Genomic DNA, 15653 nt, shown 5'->3' with positions numbered 1-15653 from the left:
TGTAGTTGTTTACACAGCTAACTGCCTGAAATGTGGAATTGTAATGCACTTACTTAACTGTTATTATGTGACACAATTATTAAAAAAAAAATAGTTCTACACTTTTGATACAATCTTACCAAATGTATGCAGTAGAAGAGCAAACAGTAAATGCACTATGAATGGATACTTTTGGTAATCCTTCATATTACATAGAAGTAGTAAAATTGTACAATCAAGATTGTATCATTAGCTAAGGTGGGATTGGAATCTATTTCCATGCTGCATTAACTGAAAATGATTTGCCTCTTAATGTGCCCATACACTTGTTGAAGGCCACCAAATTGGACCATTAGATAGATCCCTCTCTGATCAAAATGTGATCAGAGAGGCATTGACTAATGCCACAAATTGTACACTGAAATCTGTTGAACAACCCCTGCCTTCAAGGCCCCCAGACTCTCTGCCTCCAAGGCAGTATCACCACCTCAAACTCATACCTCCCAACTTTTTGACATGAGAAAGAGGGACACTCAAGCCATGCCCCTGCCACACCCCTCATCACGCCCCAGTCACACCCCTAGTCATTCTTACCATTAAGATTTCATGAGAAAAACATGTTTATAATTCAAACCAAACTGGTCCTTTTTGTCCTGGTTCATTTTCCTTCGTATTACCATTTTAAAATTAGTAATATATCAATTTAAAGGATGGGAATAAATTTTAGAGTCAAACACATTTTTAGTAGAGAAATATACATATAAAGAGGGGAAAAAGTCCTGAAAGAGGGACAATGAGGAGTAAAGAGGGACAAGGCTCCCAGAGAGGGACTGTCCCTCCAAAAGAGGGACAGTTGGGAGCTATGCAAACTACTTATGTATTGTAGACATGTACGAGCAGGGCTTGTCTTCTTATATTTTCCTGTTTCTGCTCTCCATACAACAACATAAATCGTAGTAGACTTTTATTTTGTGTACCAACTATAACCCGTGAATATACTTTATTACGTGCTCACTCCTACACTAAGCACATACACCACAGCCGCATCAGACGCCTTCTGCTGCCATGCCTTGCTGCACAAGTGCACCGAATCTCTCCGTACATCTCAGCCGGTCAGCTCAGACAGTCTCAGCTGAGCTCAGGGCGCGCCTGCGCAGTTGAGGAGGACGGTTACACGGCGCAGCAGGATCTCTTCCTGTGTCAGCAGCGCCTGTCTTCCGGGTAGCCTGAGCCGAAATGCACTATGGAGAGAGGCACATAAAAGCCGAGAGGAAATGCAAGGGTTCAAAGGCTGATAGACTGGTGAGTGGGGCTGGGCGGCTTGCTATGCTGGTTAACATGGTTTCAGGCATATTTTGTATTTGCTGCCATTGTGAATGGTTTAGTTATTCCTCCCTGTTATGTACAAGTGTCTTTGTCATGCTCTTTACCCCTCTCCTTGGCACCTCTTTGTCTTGTGCTCACAGCATTTTGAAGCCCAATACCATGAAAACGTTGTAGTTGGTTTTAGGAGATTATGATAAGGGGTTAGAGCCTTTTTTCTATTTTTTTAATCTGCTGTGTTTCCATCTGTCAGAATAATCACTTCCTGTCAGACAGGAAGTGGGGGCATCTCTCAAACAGCAACAAACTAAACATTTCATGTAGAGTGGGGAAGAATTAAAATCCCTGGCTACTTTGTATCGATGTACTTGAACTCTCCTGTATCCATGGCTACCTGTTCTTTTAAGAAAACCACACTTCTGTATGGAAGTCTCTGATTCAGGAATTGAGGAACTTGCTCTCCTCTAGGGACTGAGAAAACCATAAACCCTCACATTTCTAACCTGCTTCACACTATTCAAAATGAAAATAAAACCATTCCTGGATTTGGGCTTTCAAGTGTGGTGTGTTTTGTTTTTTTTGCAATACAACTCCAGATGACTGTTATAACTGGGCTGCAAATAACCCAATTCATGCTTTCAATGTCAATGTAGAGCAGGTGTTCCAACCAACTAGGATGTATTGTCAAAGTAGCATACATGTATAACCTAACCTGTCACAACTCTCACACAGAACACTCCTCTGCTGGAGAACTAATACCTTCAAACCCCCCCCCCCCCCCCCTTGTTGGGTGACTATTAAACCCCCCCCCCCCCTTCCTTTGTGGACAACTAATAACTGTGTAACTGATGCTTTGATGGGTATGTCAGGATGTTGGAATACAGGTCTTCCCAACCATGTCCCCAAATCCCACTAACTTGTTTTGCAGAGGACCACAAATATTCACAGGAGTAGAGTATTTGCATCTTTGCCAGAGACCCCCTGCACTATGTCTGCACTTTTTTTTTTAACGGGTTGCTTTTTGTTATGGGAATTTTTTGTGATTGATGCTTTTGCCATAAATTGTTGGTAATCACCATATTTATAAAGCAGCAGTCACCTGATTGCCTCTTTATAGATCATCAAATAGCAGTTGCTGTTTTGATATTTACTTTATTGAAGAACGGGGTTTTTGTTTTTTCTTTGCAAACATGCATGGTCCAGTCTTCCTGGAGATTGCCACTTTAAGGGCATATTCACAGTGGGATGTTACATTTCAATGTGATGTTAAAGTTGCAACTTGTCTGCGTTTAGAGGTATCGCACTGCAAGCAGTGAGTTACAATAATGCAACATTTTTCAACACGCCATTAATGTTGTACTGTGAACGTCTCATAGGATTATCATTGCAGTGCCTTTATAATGCAGCTCTGCAATGTGCCACTGTGACTGCAACCTAAAAAGTGTACATCCACTTCTGCAGTAGAAGTCCATGCAGGCCTAGCACCTCTGGCAAATCGAGCTGTCGATGTTCAGAGTCGCGAGTGGGCAGTAACTGGGGAGACTGAAAACCTGATTACCGTCCAGGGTTGTGTCACATGACATGTCAGTGTATTGCACGCTGGCAGCCAGCGCGTAATATACACTGGCTTGTCCCGACGTCATGTGATGCCCTGTTGCCATGGAGAGGTGACTGATCGGGTGAGTTTTCAGTCTCCCCCGTTCCCACCCGCTCGCGACTCTGCAGGGAGGGGGTACAGCCGCCTGTCAGCGGGCCGGAGTAACAGTGCAGGTGGGCCTAATCCAGCCTGTGCACTGTAGTTTGTCCAGCGCTGCTGTAGCAAGAAGTGTATGGAGGTTGCCATATTTATTTGCTTTTAATACAAAATGTAATCCTTTTAAAACGATACCGGTTGCCTGCAGCCATGCTGATCTATTTGGCTGCAGTAGTGTCTGAATAACACCAGAAACAAGCATGCAGCTAATCTTGTCAGATCTGACAATGGTGTCAAACGCCTGATCTGCTGCATGCTTGTTCAAGGTCTATAGCTAAACGTATTAGAGGCAGAGGATAAGGATAGCCAGGTAACTGGTACTACTTAAAAGGAAATAAATATGGCACCCTCCATATCCCTCTCGTTACAGGTTCCCTTTATATTGCATGCTATTTGCAACAAACGTAGGAAAATCAGCATCCCACTGATCATCATTAGTTTTTTTTACTCATCTGAAAGGGTTTGCAGATTAGGAAATGCAGATCAGCATGCTTGATCTGCTCACTTATTTCAGGTGACTAATTTAGTATGTGTTATTGCTAGAAACCACATTAGACTCTGTTCACTGAAAAACCTTAGGCTAAGTTTCCAGTTGTGCGAAAACGGGCCGATTCCTCGGCCATGACTTCGGATGTAATTTGGCAGCCTATAGAAGTCTATGCAGAGCATCTGAATTTGTGGGCGAGGAAAAATCTGAGGCCCTGCAGCATAATTCTGTGCATCACCGTCTGAATCCCATAGCCATGCATAGTGCAGCTAGAGGGATTCGGCTGCGAGACACGAGCAGCTGTGCCGGCATCGCGTCTCGCAAGACGCTTGGCGCACACAAGTGGAAACGGGGCCTAAGGACCCTTTTCCACAGGTGGCTGAACTGTGCGCTCATTGAGCAGTTTACCAAGCAGCAGTGAACAGTTGCCAGGCAGCAGCAAGGAGATGTGAGAGTTCAACAGTCTTTTACCTGCCTATTAACTGTTCGTGGAAACGGGCTCTTAAAGGGAACCTGAACTGTGTAAAATTATTTAAAATCAACACATGAGGTAACTTCAAATGAACATTACATAGTTACCTCACCATCATTTCCTCTCAGCTCACCATTTTCTTCTGACAACGATCCCTTCCAGTTCTGATATTTTGTCACAACTGAAATATATCAGTTGCTGTCAGTTATAGCTGAGAGGACAACTGATATGCCAGTAATGTCCATGTTTCTCTATGGCTCAAGCGATGTTAGTTTTACTGTGCATTCTATTGACCCAGTGGACAAACAGGACGCTGGAGAGGAAAAAGATTGAGTAGAATGCACGGGAGGTAAGGATGACTGTATGTTTATTTTGACTTTTAATTTTCAGTTCAGGTTTTCTTTAAACATTATGATTCATAGAACAGACCACATTGGTAGGAATCATTCATGCTTCTTTCACGCTATATTCATCGTATTGCAAATCCTGCAAAGTTGGATTGCAACTGCTATGTAAAGTTGCATTGCAGCCTACTGCTGCGATGTGACCCTAACAGTGCAGTACGCAGTCCATAAACTTGGCACCACTCATGTTGACCAGTCATGCTCTGCATACTGTGCGCTACAGCATCAGAAATCGTAGCACTGCACTGCAAAAGTATCAGTGTGAAAGACCCCATTGAAATATAATCGCATCACCTTTTGATGCTGTTATATTGTCCATTGCAATGCAACACGCGCAGTGTGAAAGGACCAAGGTCTCATTCACACTTCGTGCGCTTCTGTCCGCTTTTTTTCAGTACATAATGTTAACAGATGCATGTTGGTGAAAAAAGCTCACAGAAGCGCATTGGTGTGAATGAGCTCTTAGACTTGTGCCAACCTGTCCAGTGTGCGTTACAGTGACTGAATGCAGTGTACAAACCTGCATGATTTTCTGGATGGAAGTCAGAAATGCCACAAGTGCCATGCTATGTATGACCTGTACTATTCAAAGGACGTTTGCAAATGCTTGCAAGAGTTAACAGACTATCTACAGTGTGCTGGTGATAAGGCTCTTGGCTTTTAAGGCCCGTTTCCACTAGCGTAGTAGATGAGGTGATCGCCACATCGCCTCGCATCCCCCCGCAGGTACTTCCAGTCGCAGGTACAACCGGATGTGGCGTCATGCGGTTTCCTGTTGGCGACACAACCAGATGCGGCGTCATGCGGTTTCCTGTTGGCGGCTATGGGGACTCTGATGCATGCTGCAGAAAACTGCAGCATGCTATCCATAATTTCCCCCGCTTCACATCGCGCCGGATCGCATAGGTAAATGCGCGTCAATGGAAACTACTCCATTGATGTGAATTGGTTGCAGTTTCCTTGTGTGTGATGCGTAGGGTTTTCTGCTTAGCAACGTGTCTCGTGGAAACGGGCCCTAAAGGAACCTGAAGCAAAAGCGATATGAAGGCTGCCTTGTTTACTTTTGAACAATACCAGTTGCATTGCAGTCCTGCTGATCTCCTAGCATCAATGTCTGAAACAAGCATGCAGCTAATTTTGGGCCAGTGCACACCAAAAACCACTAGCAGATCTGCTAACGCTAGAGGTTTTGGAAGCAGATTTAAAGGAGTCATCAGGCCAAATATAATAAAATGGGTGCTACTTACCGGGGGCTTCCTCCAGCCCCAAGCTCCCAGCATGTCCCTTGCCGCACCTCTGCCGTCAGCTGTTCGCCGCAGCCGCACCATTATATTTGGCCTGATGACTCCTTTAAGAGCGATTCCTAGGCATGTTTAGAGAGAGGGGGGGGGTGTGTGTGTGTGTGTGTGTGTTTTTTAAACATGCCTAGCGTTTTTGGAGTGTTTTTGTGTAGCAGATGTCAAATATTGTTACAGTAAAGCTGTTACTGAACAGCTTCTGTAACAAAAACGCCTGGAAAACCACTCTGATCTAGCATTTTTCCACTTTCCTATACTTAAACGCCTCAGAAATCTAAAAAATGCTGCAGCCCCTGAGTTTGCGTTTGTGGAAAAAACGAACCTCTCTGGTGTGCACCATTTCATTCACTTTCATTAGCCAAGTGGTTTTCCCCCTGCAAGCATTATAAAAAATGCTCCAGAACCGCTCTGGTGTGCACCAGCCCTCAGTCAGAAACCTCTGATCTGCTGCATGCTTGTTCAGGATCTATGGCTAAAAGTATTAGGCAGAGGACCAGCAGAAATGCCAGGCAACTGGTATTGTTTAACCACTCTGCGGCCGCAGAGTGGCTTGCTTGTTCCCCAGTCACACTCCATATCCAGTGCATCATCTCGCGACGGGAGCTCGCGTGAGTTCCCGTAAACAAACTGGGTGGGGCTCTGTGATCAGCCTGGCAGCCATGATCGCGGGCCACTGGGGGAGTTTAAAGGTGCATACACACTCTTTGGAAAATGAAAGATCACAGACCAATCTTGCCACCCTTCCTGTAGTATAAGAGCCATACTCTACACCGTCTTTTATATGGAGCTGAACTCCACATCAGAAAAAAATCTTTGCAAGATGCTGCACACACAGATGCTGTACAGACACAAAAGATCAGTATCTGCAAAAGATCTGTTCCTGCCAAAAATCCATTCCTGCAAATTGCAATGATAGTCTATGAGATTTGCAGATCATCATACACACGATTTAACTGACATTCATCTGCAGATCAGATCCACCAGGATGGATTTTCCGATCTGCAGATGATTGCTTGATCTGCAGATGAATGTCAGTTAAATCATGTGTGTATGATGATCTGCAGATCTCATAGACTATCATTGCAATTTGCAGGAATGGAATTGCAGCCCAGAAATGCATTGCCGTTGCATGAAGTGAACCACATCTGGGCGACAGCACAGATGCTGATGCAACATATTCAGTGTAATACAGCTCAAATCCTACATCAAGCAGTACACAGGTAGTGGTTGCAATACAGTATTATGCTAGGTACACACCAAACAATTTTCTGTCGATTTACCTGCCAAATCGATTAATTTCCAACTTGTCCGATCTGAATTTCAAACGATTTTCTTTTTTTTTTTTTCATAGAACTTAACAAAAATCGATGGAAGATTGAAAAAATGATTGGAAAATAAAAAAAGATCGAAATTCAGATCGGACATGTTGGGAATAATCGGGGCTAAACTGATTATATGATTACAATTACTTAGTAGCAGGGGCATCGCTGTTTTATTATGTAGTTGTATTATGTAAAACTGAATGTCTCCCTATAGTTTACTGGAGGGCTTAATAAGTGACCCTGAGCTGAAAATAAGATGAGATTAACAATTGTATGTATTGTCCTACCTCTAAAAATGGACTTTTTACATTCCCACAGTTTTTTATTGTATGGTTAAAGTGTACCTGTAGGGGGGGCAGGGGAGTTTGAGCCGGGTCACACTAGAGCGAGTGCTAAATGGACACGGTAAGCACATCCACGTTCTGTCTGTTTTGCATCCACCTGCAGCAATTTCACTGTCTGCTTCGATCACATGCTTTGCGTCGCTCATGTCTGCCCATACACATCGCCAGTCACATGTACCGCTGCCCCTTGGTACACAGCCTGGAGGCTGGTAGGGGCAGCTAGGAGACAGTAGACCAATTCTCCCTAGCAACAGGGAGAATTTTAATTTGCCCACCATGGGAAACCACATAGAGAAAATGTGCAAAAGCTCTGGATTCTACTTAGTGCAATGCGGCAACTGAATCTGTGTTTTGTTTTTTTTTTGTTTTTTTTTGTAGTAGTGGAGGCGGATCCTATTTTTAACATTCGGATCGAAGGAACCAGAAAGCTTCTGGATGCTCCAGAGGGCGGAGCAGAGGTAGATTGACAGCTCATAGCGTTGCACTGTATCAAACAATGCAAACCTGTTCGACAGATTTTCAGTAGATTTCACTATGAAATTGATCAGATGCAGATCAGAGAGGGATGGATCTGTATGCCACATACGGTGGCAAGTAAAGGATGTATGACCACCTTTAGTCTTGTACTTCTACAGATTGAAAATTAACTATTTGAATGAAATTTTGCATCAACTTAGAATTTTTTGCATCTCATTGACCATCCCGAGTGTTGAGTAATGAACTGAGCCAAGGTCAAAATGGATTCTAGATAAAGTTCCTTCCCCACTGTGATTTCTACATACTTTCCAGTGTGCACATCTCCTTAAACTTGTAAAATGCAATAGGTGAGGGCTCTGTGTATATAGTATAAATCATGTTAATATATGATCTTTCTTGTATACAAAGTGCTTGTGTTTTTCCAGATCTCAGTATAGTCTGATCTGAAAATGGGAGATGCTGCCAAGGAATTCAGGGGCAGGGACTTTATGGATGAAGATGATTTTAAGAAAAGCCCCGGGAAGCATTCTTTTTTGAGTCCTGATGGCCAAGGGACCAGCTACGGAAAGAAGCAAGACTCCCAGAAGGCTAAACCTATCCCTTACAGCAGCAGTCCCCGCAATGGAAATTTTCAGAACACTTTAAAAAATTTTAGCCCAGGTGGCAGACCGGTTTCCAGTTACAAAGATGGAGGCAAACGCTGGTCAGCTGAAGAACAGAGAAGCAACAGTGCTAACTGGAGGGAAAGACGATCGCAGACCTCAAACCGAACCAGGAATGATTCCATTGGTGAACAAGTAGATGGCAGCAGGTGGCAGGAGAATGGGGAGCGACGTAATCAAGTTGGAAAGAGGCGGATGCAGAGACATCCTTCCACTGAAGATGCTACTGAAGGTCAATCTGGAGTTACTGGTAATATTGAGTATCATATCGGGCACACATGGGTAGATTTGAATGCATTTTTTTCTAAGCAATTGATTTTAAAAACCTGTTTATAAAAACCTAAAGCAGTTGTTGAACCACTTTTAAAATGGTTTATTAATTTCAAACTCCTCAAAACTATTGGCGCTCTCCTCTTCTATAATATCATTTGGAATTTATAGAAAGCCAGTTGCAATTATTCACTTGTAAGGTGCTGAAACATTAAAGAGGAACTCCAGTGAAAATGTAATAAAGTGCTTCCTTTTTACAACCATTATGTATGGCCTAGTGCACACCGGAGCGTTTCCGCTGCGGTTTGCGATCTGCTTGCGGGTGCGGATCCGCTAGGGTAATGTATTTCAATGGGCTGGTGCACACCAGAGCGGGAGGCGTTTTGCAGAAACGCATACTCCCGGGCTGCTGCAGATTTTGGATTGCGGATGCGTTTCTGCCTCAATGTTAAGTATAGGAAAACCGCAAACCGCTCTGAAAAACGGCACTTCAGAGCGGTTTGCCAGGCGTTTTTTGTTACAGTAGCTGTTCAGTAACAGCTTTACTGTAACAATACATGAAATCTACTACACCAAAAACGCTTCACAAAACCGCAAAACGCTAGCTGAAACTCTACAGAAAAATAAGAAAAATCGTTTCAAAATCTGCTAGCATTTTGCGGATCTGCTAGCGGTTTTTGGTGTGCACTAGGCCTATATAAATGATTTAGTCAGGGTTTTCCCATTGTAAAATATTTTCTCTCCCCGATTTACATTCTGACATTTATCACATGATGACATTGTACTGCTGGCAAGTGATGTCAGTGGGAGTAGCTGCTGCTTGCTTTTTTTGGCAGTTGGAAACGGCTGTTAACCCTCCTGGCGGTTAAATTTTTTTTGCCACTTAGGCAAAATCCTCCTTTTTTTTTTTTTTTTTTTGTTTTTTTTTTTTGTTTTGTTTCATGTAAAGCTACCAGAGTGGTAGCTACATGAAACACCACTAGAGGGCGCATGTGTCCCTCTAGTGCGATTGTTGCCGGCCTCAAAAGCAAACAGGGGAACGCGTATATAACGCGCTCCCCTGTTTGGCTTCTCCTTGGCGACGATCGGAATGACGTCATAGACGTCTCCGATCCAGCCCATAGCGCTGCCCGGAACTCATTGGTCCGGGCAGCGCAGGGCTCTGGCGGGGGGGGCCCTCTTGCGCCGCTGCGTGCGATCGCCGCAGATCGGCGGCGATCGAGCTGTACGCGCGGCTAGCAAAGTGCTAGCTGCGCGTACAGCAGTTTAAAGTGCGCAAATCGCCCCACCAGGGGCTGAGATATCTTGCTGCGCGGCATAGCCCGAGCTCAGCTCGGGCTTACCGCCAGGAAGGTTAACAGCTATTTCCCACAATGCAATGAGGTTCACAGACAGGAGACTGCCAGGCCCATGGTAAGTTTCCTGTGGGAGGGGTTTCACCACAATATCAGCCCTACCGAGCCCCCTGATACGTTTGTGAAAAGGAATAGGTTTCTCATGTAAAAGGGGGTATCTTGGTCATGGTTTCTCTTTAATTGTAATATTCTCTCCAGTTTTTACAAATGTTGACTCCATAGCAATGAATGGTCTCATATACAAGTGGCAATATTGGGCAGGAAGATATATCTATCTATCTATTATATTTACACTTGGGGCCCTTGTACACTTAATGTGTCGGAATGCATTTTTTCCATAGCCGTGCATTGTTAAAACAATGGGAAGTTGGCCATAGGAACAAATGAACATTACTTGGAAAATCCACTTTCTTCTTTTTTTTTTTTTTTTTTTTTTTTTTTTTCTCAGATTCAATGACGCGTGTTAGACCAAAGCGTGACCGTCGCCGGACGTGTGATCAGGATGATGACTGCCTAGAAACCCCTGTCATAGATGAGTCAACATTACCTGAGAAAGAACTGCTGGGACTCAAACAAGCTGAGGACCGCTTGAAGCGAGACTATATTTACAGACTGAGAGGGGTATGAAACCAAGAACCTACACTCTACATTCACTATGTTCAGTAAATATGTGCAGTATTTTGGTGCATGTTAGTACTAGATATAGAGCTTTCACAGGTCTTTTGTTTTGAGTGGAAAGTAGCAGGTGACTGCCCCACTTTTGCTGCATGATTCTTGTGTTTCTCCATAAAGAGTTATTTCATAGTTACATAATTATTTGGGTTGGGGAAAAAAAAACCTACGTCCATAAAGTACAACCAGAGCACAAAGTACAACACCCGCCTGCTCCCTCACCTATCCCTGTTGATCCAGAGGAAGGTGAAAAACCCTTACAAGGCATGGTCCAATTAGCCCCAAAAGGGAAAAATAATCCTTCCCCACTCCAGATGACAATCAGGTAAAATCCCTGGATCAACATCATTGGGCATTACCTAGTAATTGTAGCCATGGATGTCTTTCAACGCACTGAAAGCATCTAAGCCCCCTTTAAATGCAGGTATAGAATTTGCCATAACTGCTTCCTGTGCCATAACTGCTTCCTGTGGCAATGCATTACACATCTTAATCGCTTACTGTAAAGAACCCTTTCCTAAATGGCTAAAACGTTTTTCCTCCATGTGCAGATCATGTCCTCCTAGTCCTTTGAGAAGGCCTAGGGACAAAAAGCTCATCCGCCAAGCTTTTATATTGCCCTCTGATGTAGTTATACATGTTAATAAGATCCCCTCTAAGGCGTCTTTCCTCTAGACTTAATAAACCCAGTTTATCTAACCTTTCTTGGTAAGTGAGACCTTCTTTTCCACGTTGGGGGACTTCCTAGTTTTCTTTTTTGTCCTACAAGATATTTACATTTAGCGTTTCCTGGCATAGTGGAAACAGTCTAGTACAGAAAATACTGATAATTTGTTTGGTAAGGATCTTCTTCTTCACTAATGTAAAAACATTTAAAAAATAAAAATGTATGTACCGTGTTTCCCCGAAAATAAGACAATGGCCTCAATTCACTAAGATCATGCTAGAGATAATAAGGCAAGAGAAAACTTACCTCCACATGTGAGAGAGTTATCTTACCTCTTCATTCCTTAAAGGAGTACTATCGATTGAAACGACTTTTTTTTTTAATACTCTATATTAGTGTACACATTACCACTAGTGCTAGGGGCACTTTATTTATTCACCCAGGTCTCTCTCTCACTATCCCTGCTTAAAAATTCATTTCTTACACAGCTCATAGTAGTTTGGGTCACCCTGAGCTGATTGGTTACTCTGTCACACAGCTCACAAATATATTTCACTGTGTCACTCACAGCATGCAGAAGACATGAGGAGAAATAGGCTGATCTGAGGTGGTAACAGGTAACTAAATGAGCTGGAATATAACTAGCTATATAACACTAGTCTGTGTTTACACTCAGACTGGCTGCCTGCTTGAGGCAATTCACTCCAGGCTGCATCCACTTTACAAGCTGCTGAGAGGGGCAGGCCACTGTCTACAATTAGCATTATTAGTATCTTTATCAGTAAAGAGAAGCAAAGATAATAAACACACATTGCTAGAATCTTTAACCCCTTACCACCATATCAACAAGATTCTTTCAGCAAGGTGATAATGAAACTATAAACTGAGGAGTTGATAGCATCTCCCCTATTGCAGAGACATGGTCTAGCCCTCTGGGAGCTCAGTATTAGATACATTTTGTATCCAACACTGACGCCAAAACTGGAGGATTTTACAGCTGAGAGGAACAGCTGTGTGAGGAATCAAATTGCTCCTAGTACTTGCCCTAATGTGTGCTACAACATACAGCATTTAAAAATAAATGCATACATCGATAGTATTCCTTTAAGTTACCTCTCCTGTAGTTAATTTACCTCCTCTGTAGTTATTTTCACATGCAGCTAATTAACAGCCTGTCTTTAACTCTGGAGTTATTTTAAGGATTGGAAAGTTAATTTAAAGACAGAGTTAACTTTAGGCTTGCCTGAGGAAAAATGTTTCCTGAATACTACATGCCTTATCACCATGGTAACCACTCTAGTGGTGGCTATACATGGTACAATGTTTTCATACAATCTTACCATTTCTATGTAGTATAAGGATAAATTAAGAGAATATACTGAAAGGATAATTTAGGCAGTTCCCTTATATTACATAGAAATGGTAAGATTGGATGAAAAAGTTGTACCATGTATGGCCACCATAGAAGAGTTATTAAAGACAGGAGATAAGTTTAGTGAATTGAGGCCACTGTCTTTTATTTTTTGCTCTAAAATATGTGCTAGGGCTTATTTTCAGAGGATGGCTTATTTTTGAGCAAACACACTGGTATTTTTCCTATACAAAATGTACATACTGTATGCCATGTGCAACATACACAGAGCTTGTGGTTAGCAGATATTGGCTCTCAATTACAACAAATTGATTCTGCTGATCATGTGGGTAAGAGTCTATTTCTTGCATGCATAGAACTCGGTCAGTCTCCGCAGAGCTATGATAGGATAAAGCTACGTACACACATGCGACAACAATCGTTCGTTGAGAACGACGAACGAACTTTTAATTGATGAAAGAACGACCTAAGTAAAGTTAGTTTTAAAATGTGTGTAACGATCTGATCGTTAGAGCGAACGTTACATCACGTAAAGCAACTATTGCGCCTGTGCATAAAAATGAGAAGTTTCACAGAGAAATAGTGCAATGCGCATGTCAAGCCTAGTACGAACGGCCGTTTCCAAAGATGTACTACTTTTGCAAATGATCGTCATTGGTTAAAATCCGCCGAGACAGAACTTTCTTTTGTAGCGATTTGGCTCGTTTGTCGTTTGCCTTCATAGTCGGTGGTTTGTTTTTTGTAACGATCGTCGTTGGTAAAGATCGGGGAACGATCGTTACAAACGACTATAGTCGCATGTGTGTACGCACCTTAAGCTGTGTGTGTGTCCTGGGAAGAGGTGAAGAGGTGAAGTGCAGATCAGGAGGGCTGGCTCCAACAAAAACACAAATTGCCTGACACATATATAGGACTGTGTAGAACTAACATTATACTGCTGCTTTCCTGTATCCAGGCTTTGCATTCAGCGTGACTTGCTGGTGTCATGTGGGCTGCTGCCTAACTAGGGCTTACATTTGGAGGATGTCTTACATTCCAAGCATTCTTGTAATTCCTGCTAGGTTTTATTCTCAGGGGATGTCTTACTTTATGGGAAACACGGTATGTATGTATTCAATAAAATGAAAAGCACTGGTGCTAAAGCCTGGTGCACAATTTTACCACTTCTGTGTAGTATAAGATGTTTGGTTTAAGCATCAAAAGCTGAGACTTGCTGCAATGACAGTGAGGCGCTTTATAAAGTAGCGGGCGCCGAGTCTTTTTTTTTCTGTCATAGCTGCAAATTGTGTATCTGCGGTGGGGGGAGGAGTGTGGATGTGGGTTTAGGCAAACTAGTGGGGGGGGGGGGGGGGGGTGTCTTAGGGTTAGGTGGGATGAGTGGCTAAGGGTAAGGTGACACCAGGTTATGTTAAGGGTAAGGCATAGGCAGTGGGACAGTTCGGTGTTAGGTAGAGGGAGGATTCTGTGTGAGAGCAGGGTTACGTTTAGGCATAGTAAAATATCTGTAATCTTTACCAATATTTTACTATCAGAATTAAGTAGTAGAATATTTCAAATTTTTAACTATTCTAGCAGCAATCTCCTGCACCCTCTTTTCTAGGACCTTTTTTGTTTTTTGTTTTTTTGTTTTTTTTTGTTTTTCCCTCCATGTATGCAATAGAAATTATGTACTTTCTTAAAGGGGCACTATTGCTAAATTCTTCTTTTTTGACCCTTTAGTGTACATATGAGTTGTTGTAGGATTGATTTTACACATTACTTAGTCTTTTACCAATGTATTTGGTTACTGGCAATAAACATATTGAGGCATGCATTGACGTCAGTACTTTTACCTTTCCGACGCCAATGCAGCCTAAAACATTCTGTAGTAGGGAGGCATCTTTTACTGGATGGTGTGAATTCGTTATCTTGCACCCCTCTGGCCATTTCAGTTATTATTCCTCACCTTGTAACTGTACTAACGAACAGTTACTGTACTCACAGCGGCCACCGTAAAGTGAAGAACGCGGCCTCTCCTCCGTGCAGCGTCAGTTGTTGCTGTGTGCGGATGTGTGGAAAACATATGCTGCCCGGCCGCCAAGGACTCCCTTTCCCTAAGCTGGCAGTGGAACGGACACCTATTGTTGTTCGTTTCCACGGTAACCTGACCAGCTTTCCGATCTGCGCAATGTAGCGGCGGCATGAAAGAGCACACACAAAAGCGCTGCAGCTGTGTGTTGCTCTGTTCGGTGCAGTGCTCTTTCATGCTGCCGCTACATTGCGCAGATCGGAAAGCCGGTCAGGTTACCGTGGAAACGGACAATAGGTGTCCGTTCCACTGCCAGCTTAGGGAAAGGGCGTCCTTGGCAGCCGGGCAGCATATGTTTTCCACACATCCGCACACAGCAACAACTGACGCTGCACGGAGGAGAGGCCACATTCTTCACTTTACGGTGGCTGCTGTGAGTACAGTAACTGTTCGTTAGTACAGTTACAAGGTGAGGAATAATAACTGAAATGGCCAGAGGGGTGCAAGATAACGAATTCACACTATCCAGTAAAAGATGCCTCCCTACTACAGAATGGTTTAGGCTGCATTGGCGTCGGAAAGGTAAAAGTACTGACGTCAATGCATGCCTCAATATGTTTATTGCCAGTAACCAAATACATTGCAGTGTTCTCCCCAGAATTTTTTTCCAGCCGGGTGGCATGAAAAAGTAGCCGGGTGGGAAATTATGGTCACGATGGGTGGGGAAAGAGGGTGATGTCTGCTCCTACTAGGTGAGAATGGACAGGGAGAATCATGCTGGGGAGAAG

General features: G+C 43.2%; 1 protein-coding gene across 1 annotated transcript in view; it reads left to right on the top strand.

Annotated features, from left to right (window-relative positions):
* The first annotated feature begins 1151 nt into the window (after positions 1-1151).
* The window catches only part of TUT7 (terminal uridylyl transferase 7), a 110234-nt gene continuing 95732 nt past the window's right edge, over positions 1152-15653 (top strand). The window contains exons 1-3 of the mRNA XM_068237196.1: positions 1152-1281; positions 8285-8771; positions 10595-10767. Of these exons, the coding sequence (XP_068093297.1) occupies positions 8309-8771; positions 10595-10767 (636 nt within the window). The 5' untranslated portion in view covers positions 1152-1281; positions 8285-8308. The remainder of the gene's footprint in view (positions 1282-8284; positions 8772-10594; positions 10768-15653) is intronic.

This window comes from Hyperolius riggenbachi, chromosome 1 (assembly GCF_040937935.1).
Source record: "Hyperolius riggenbachi isolate aHypRig1 chromosome 1, aHypRig1.pri, whole genome shotgun sequence".
Taxonomy (NCBI): domain Eukaryota; kingdom Metazoa; phylum Chordata; class Amphibia; order Anura; family Hyperoliidae; genus Hyperolius; species Hyperolius riggenbachi.
The sequence above is the reverse complement of the archived record's forward strand: the minus strand, read 5'-3'. Positions and strand labels throughout refer to the sequence as shown.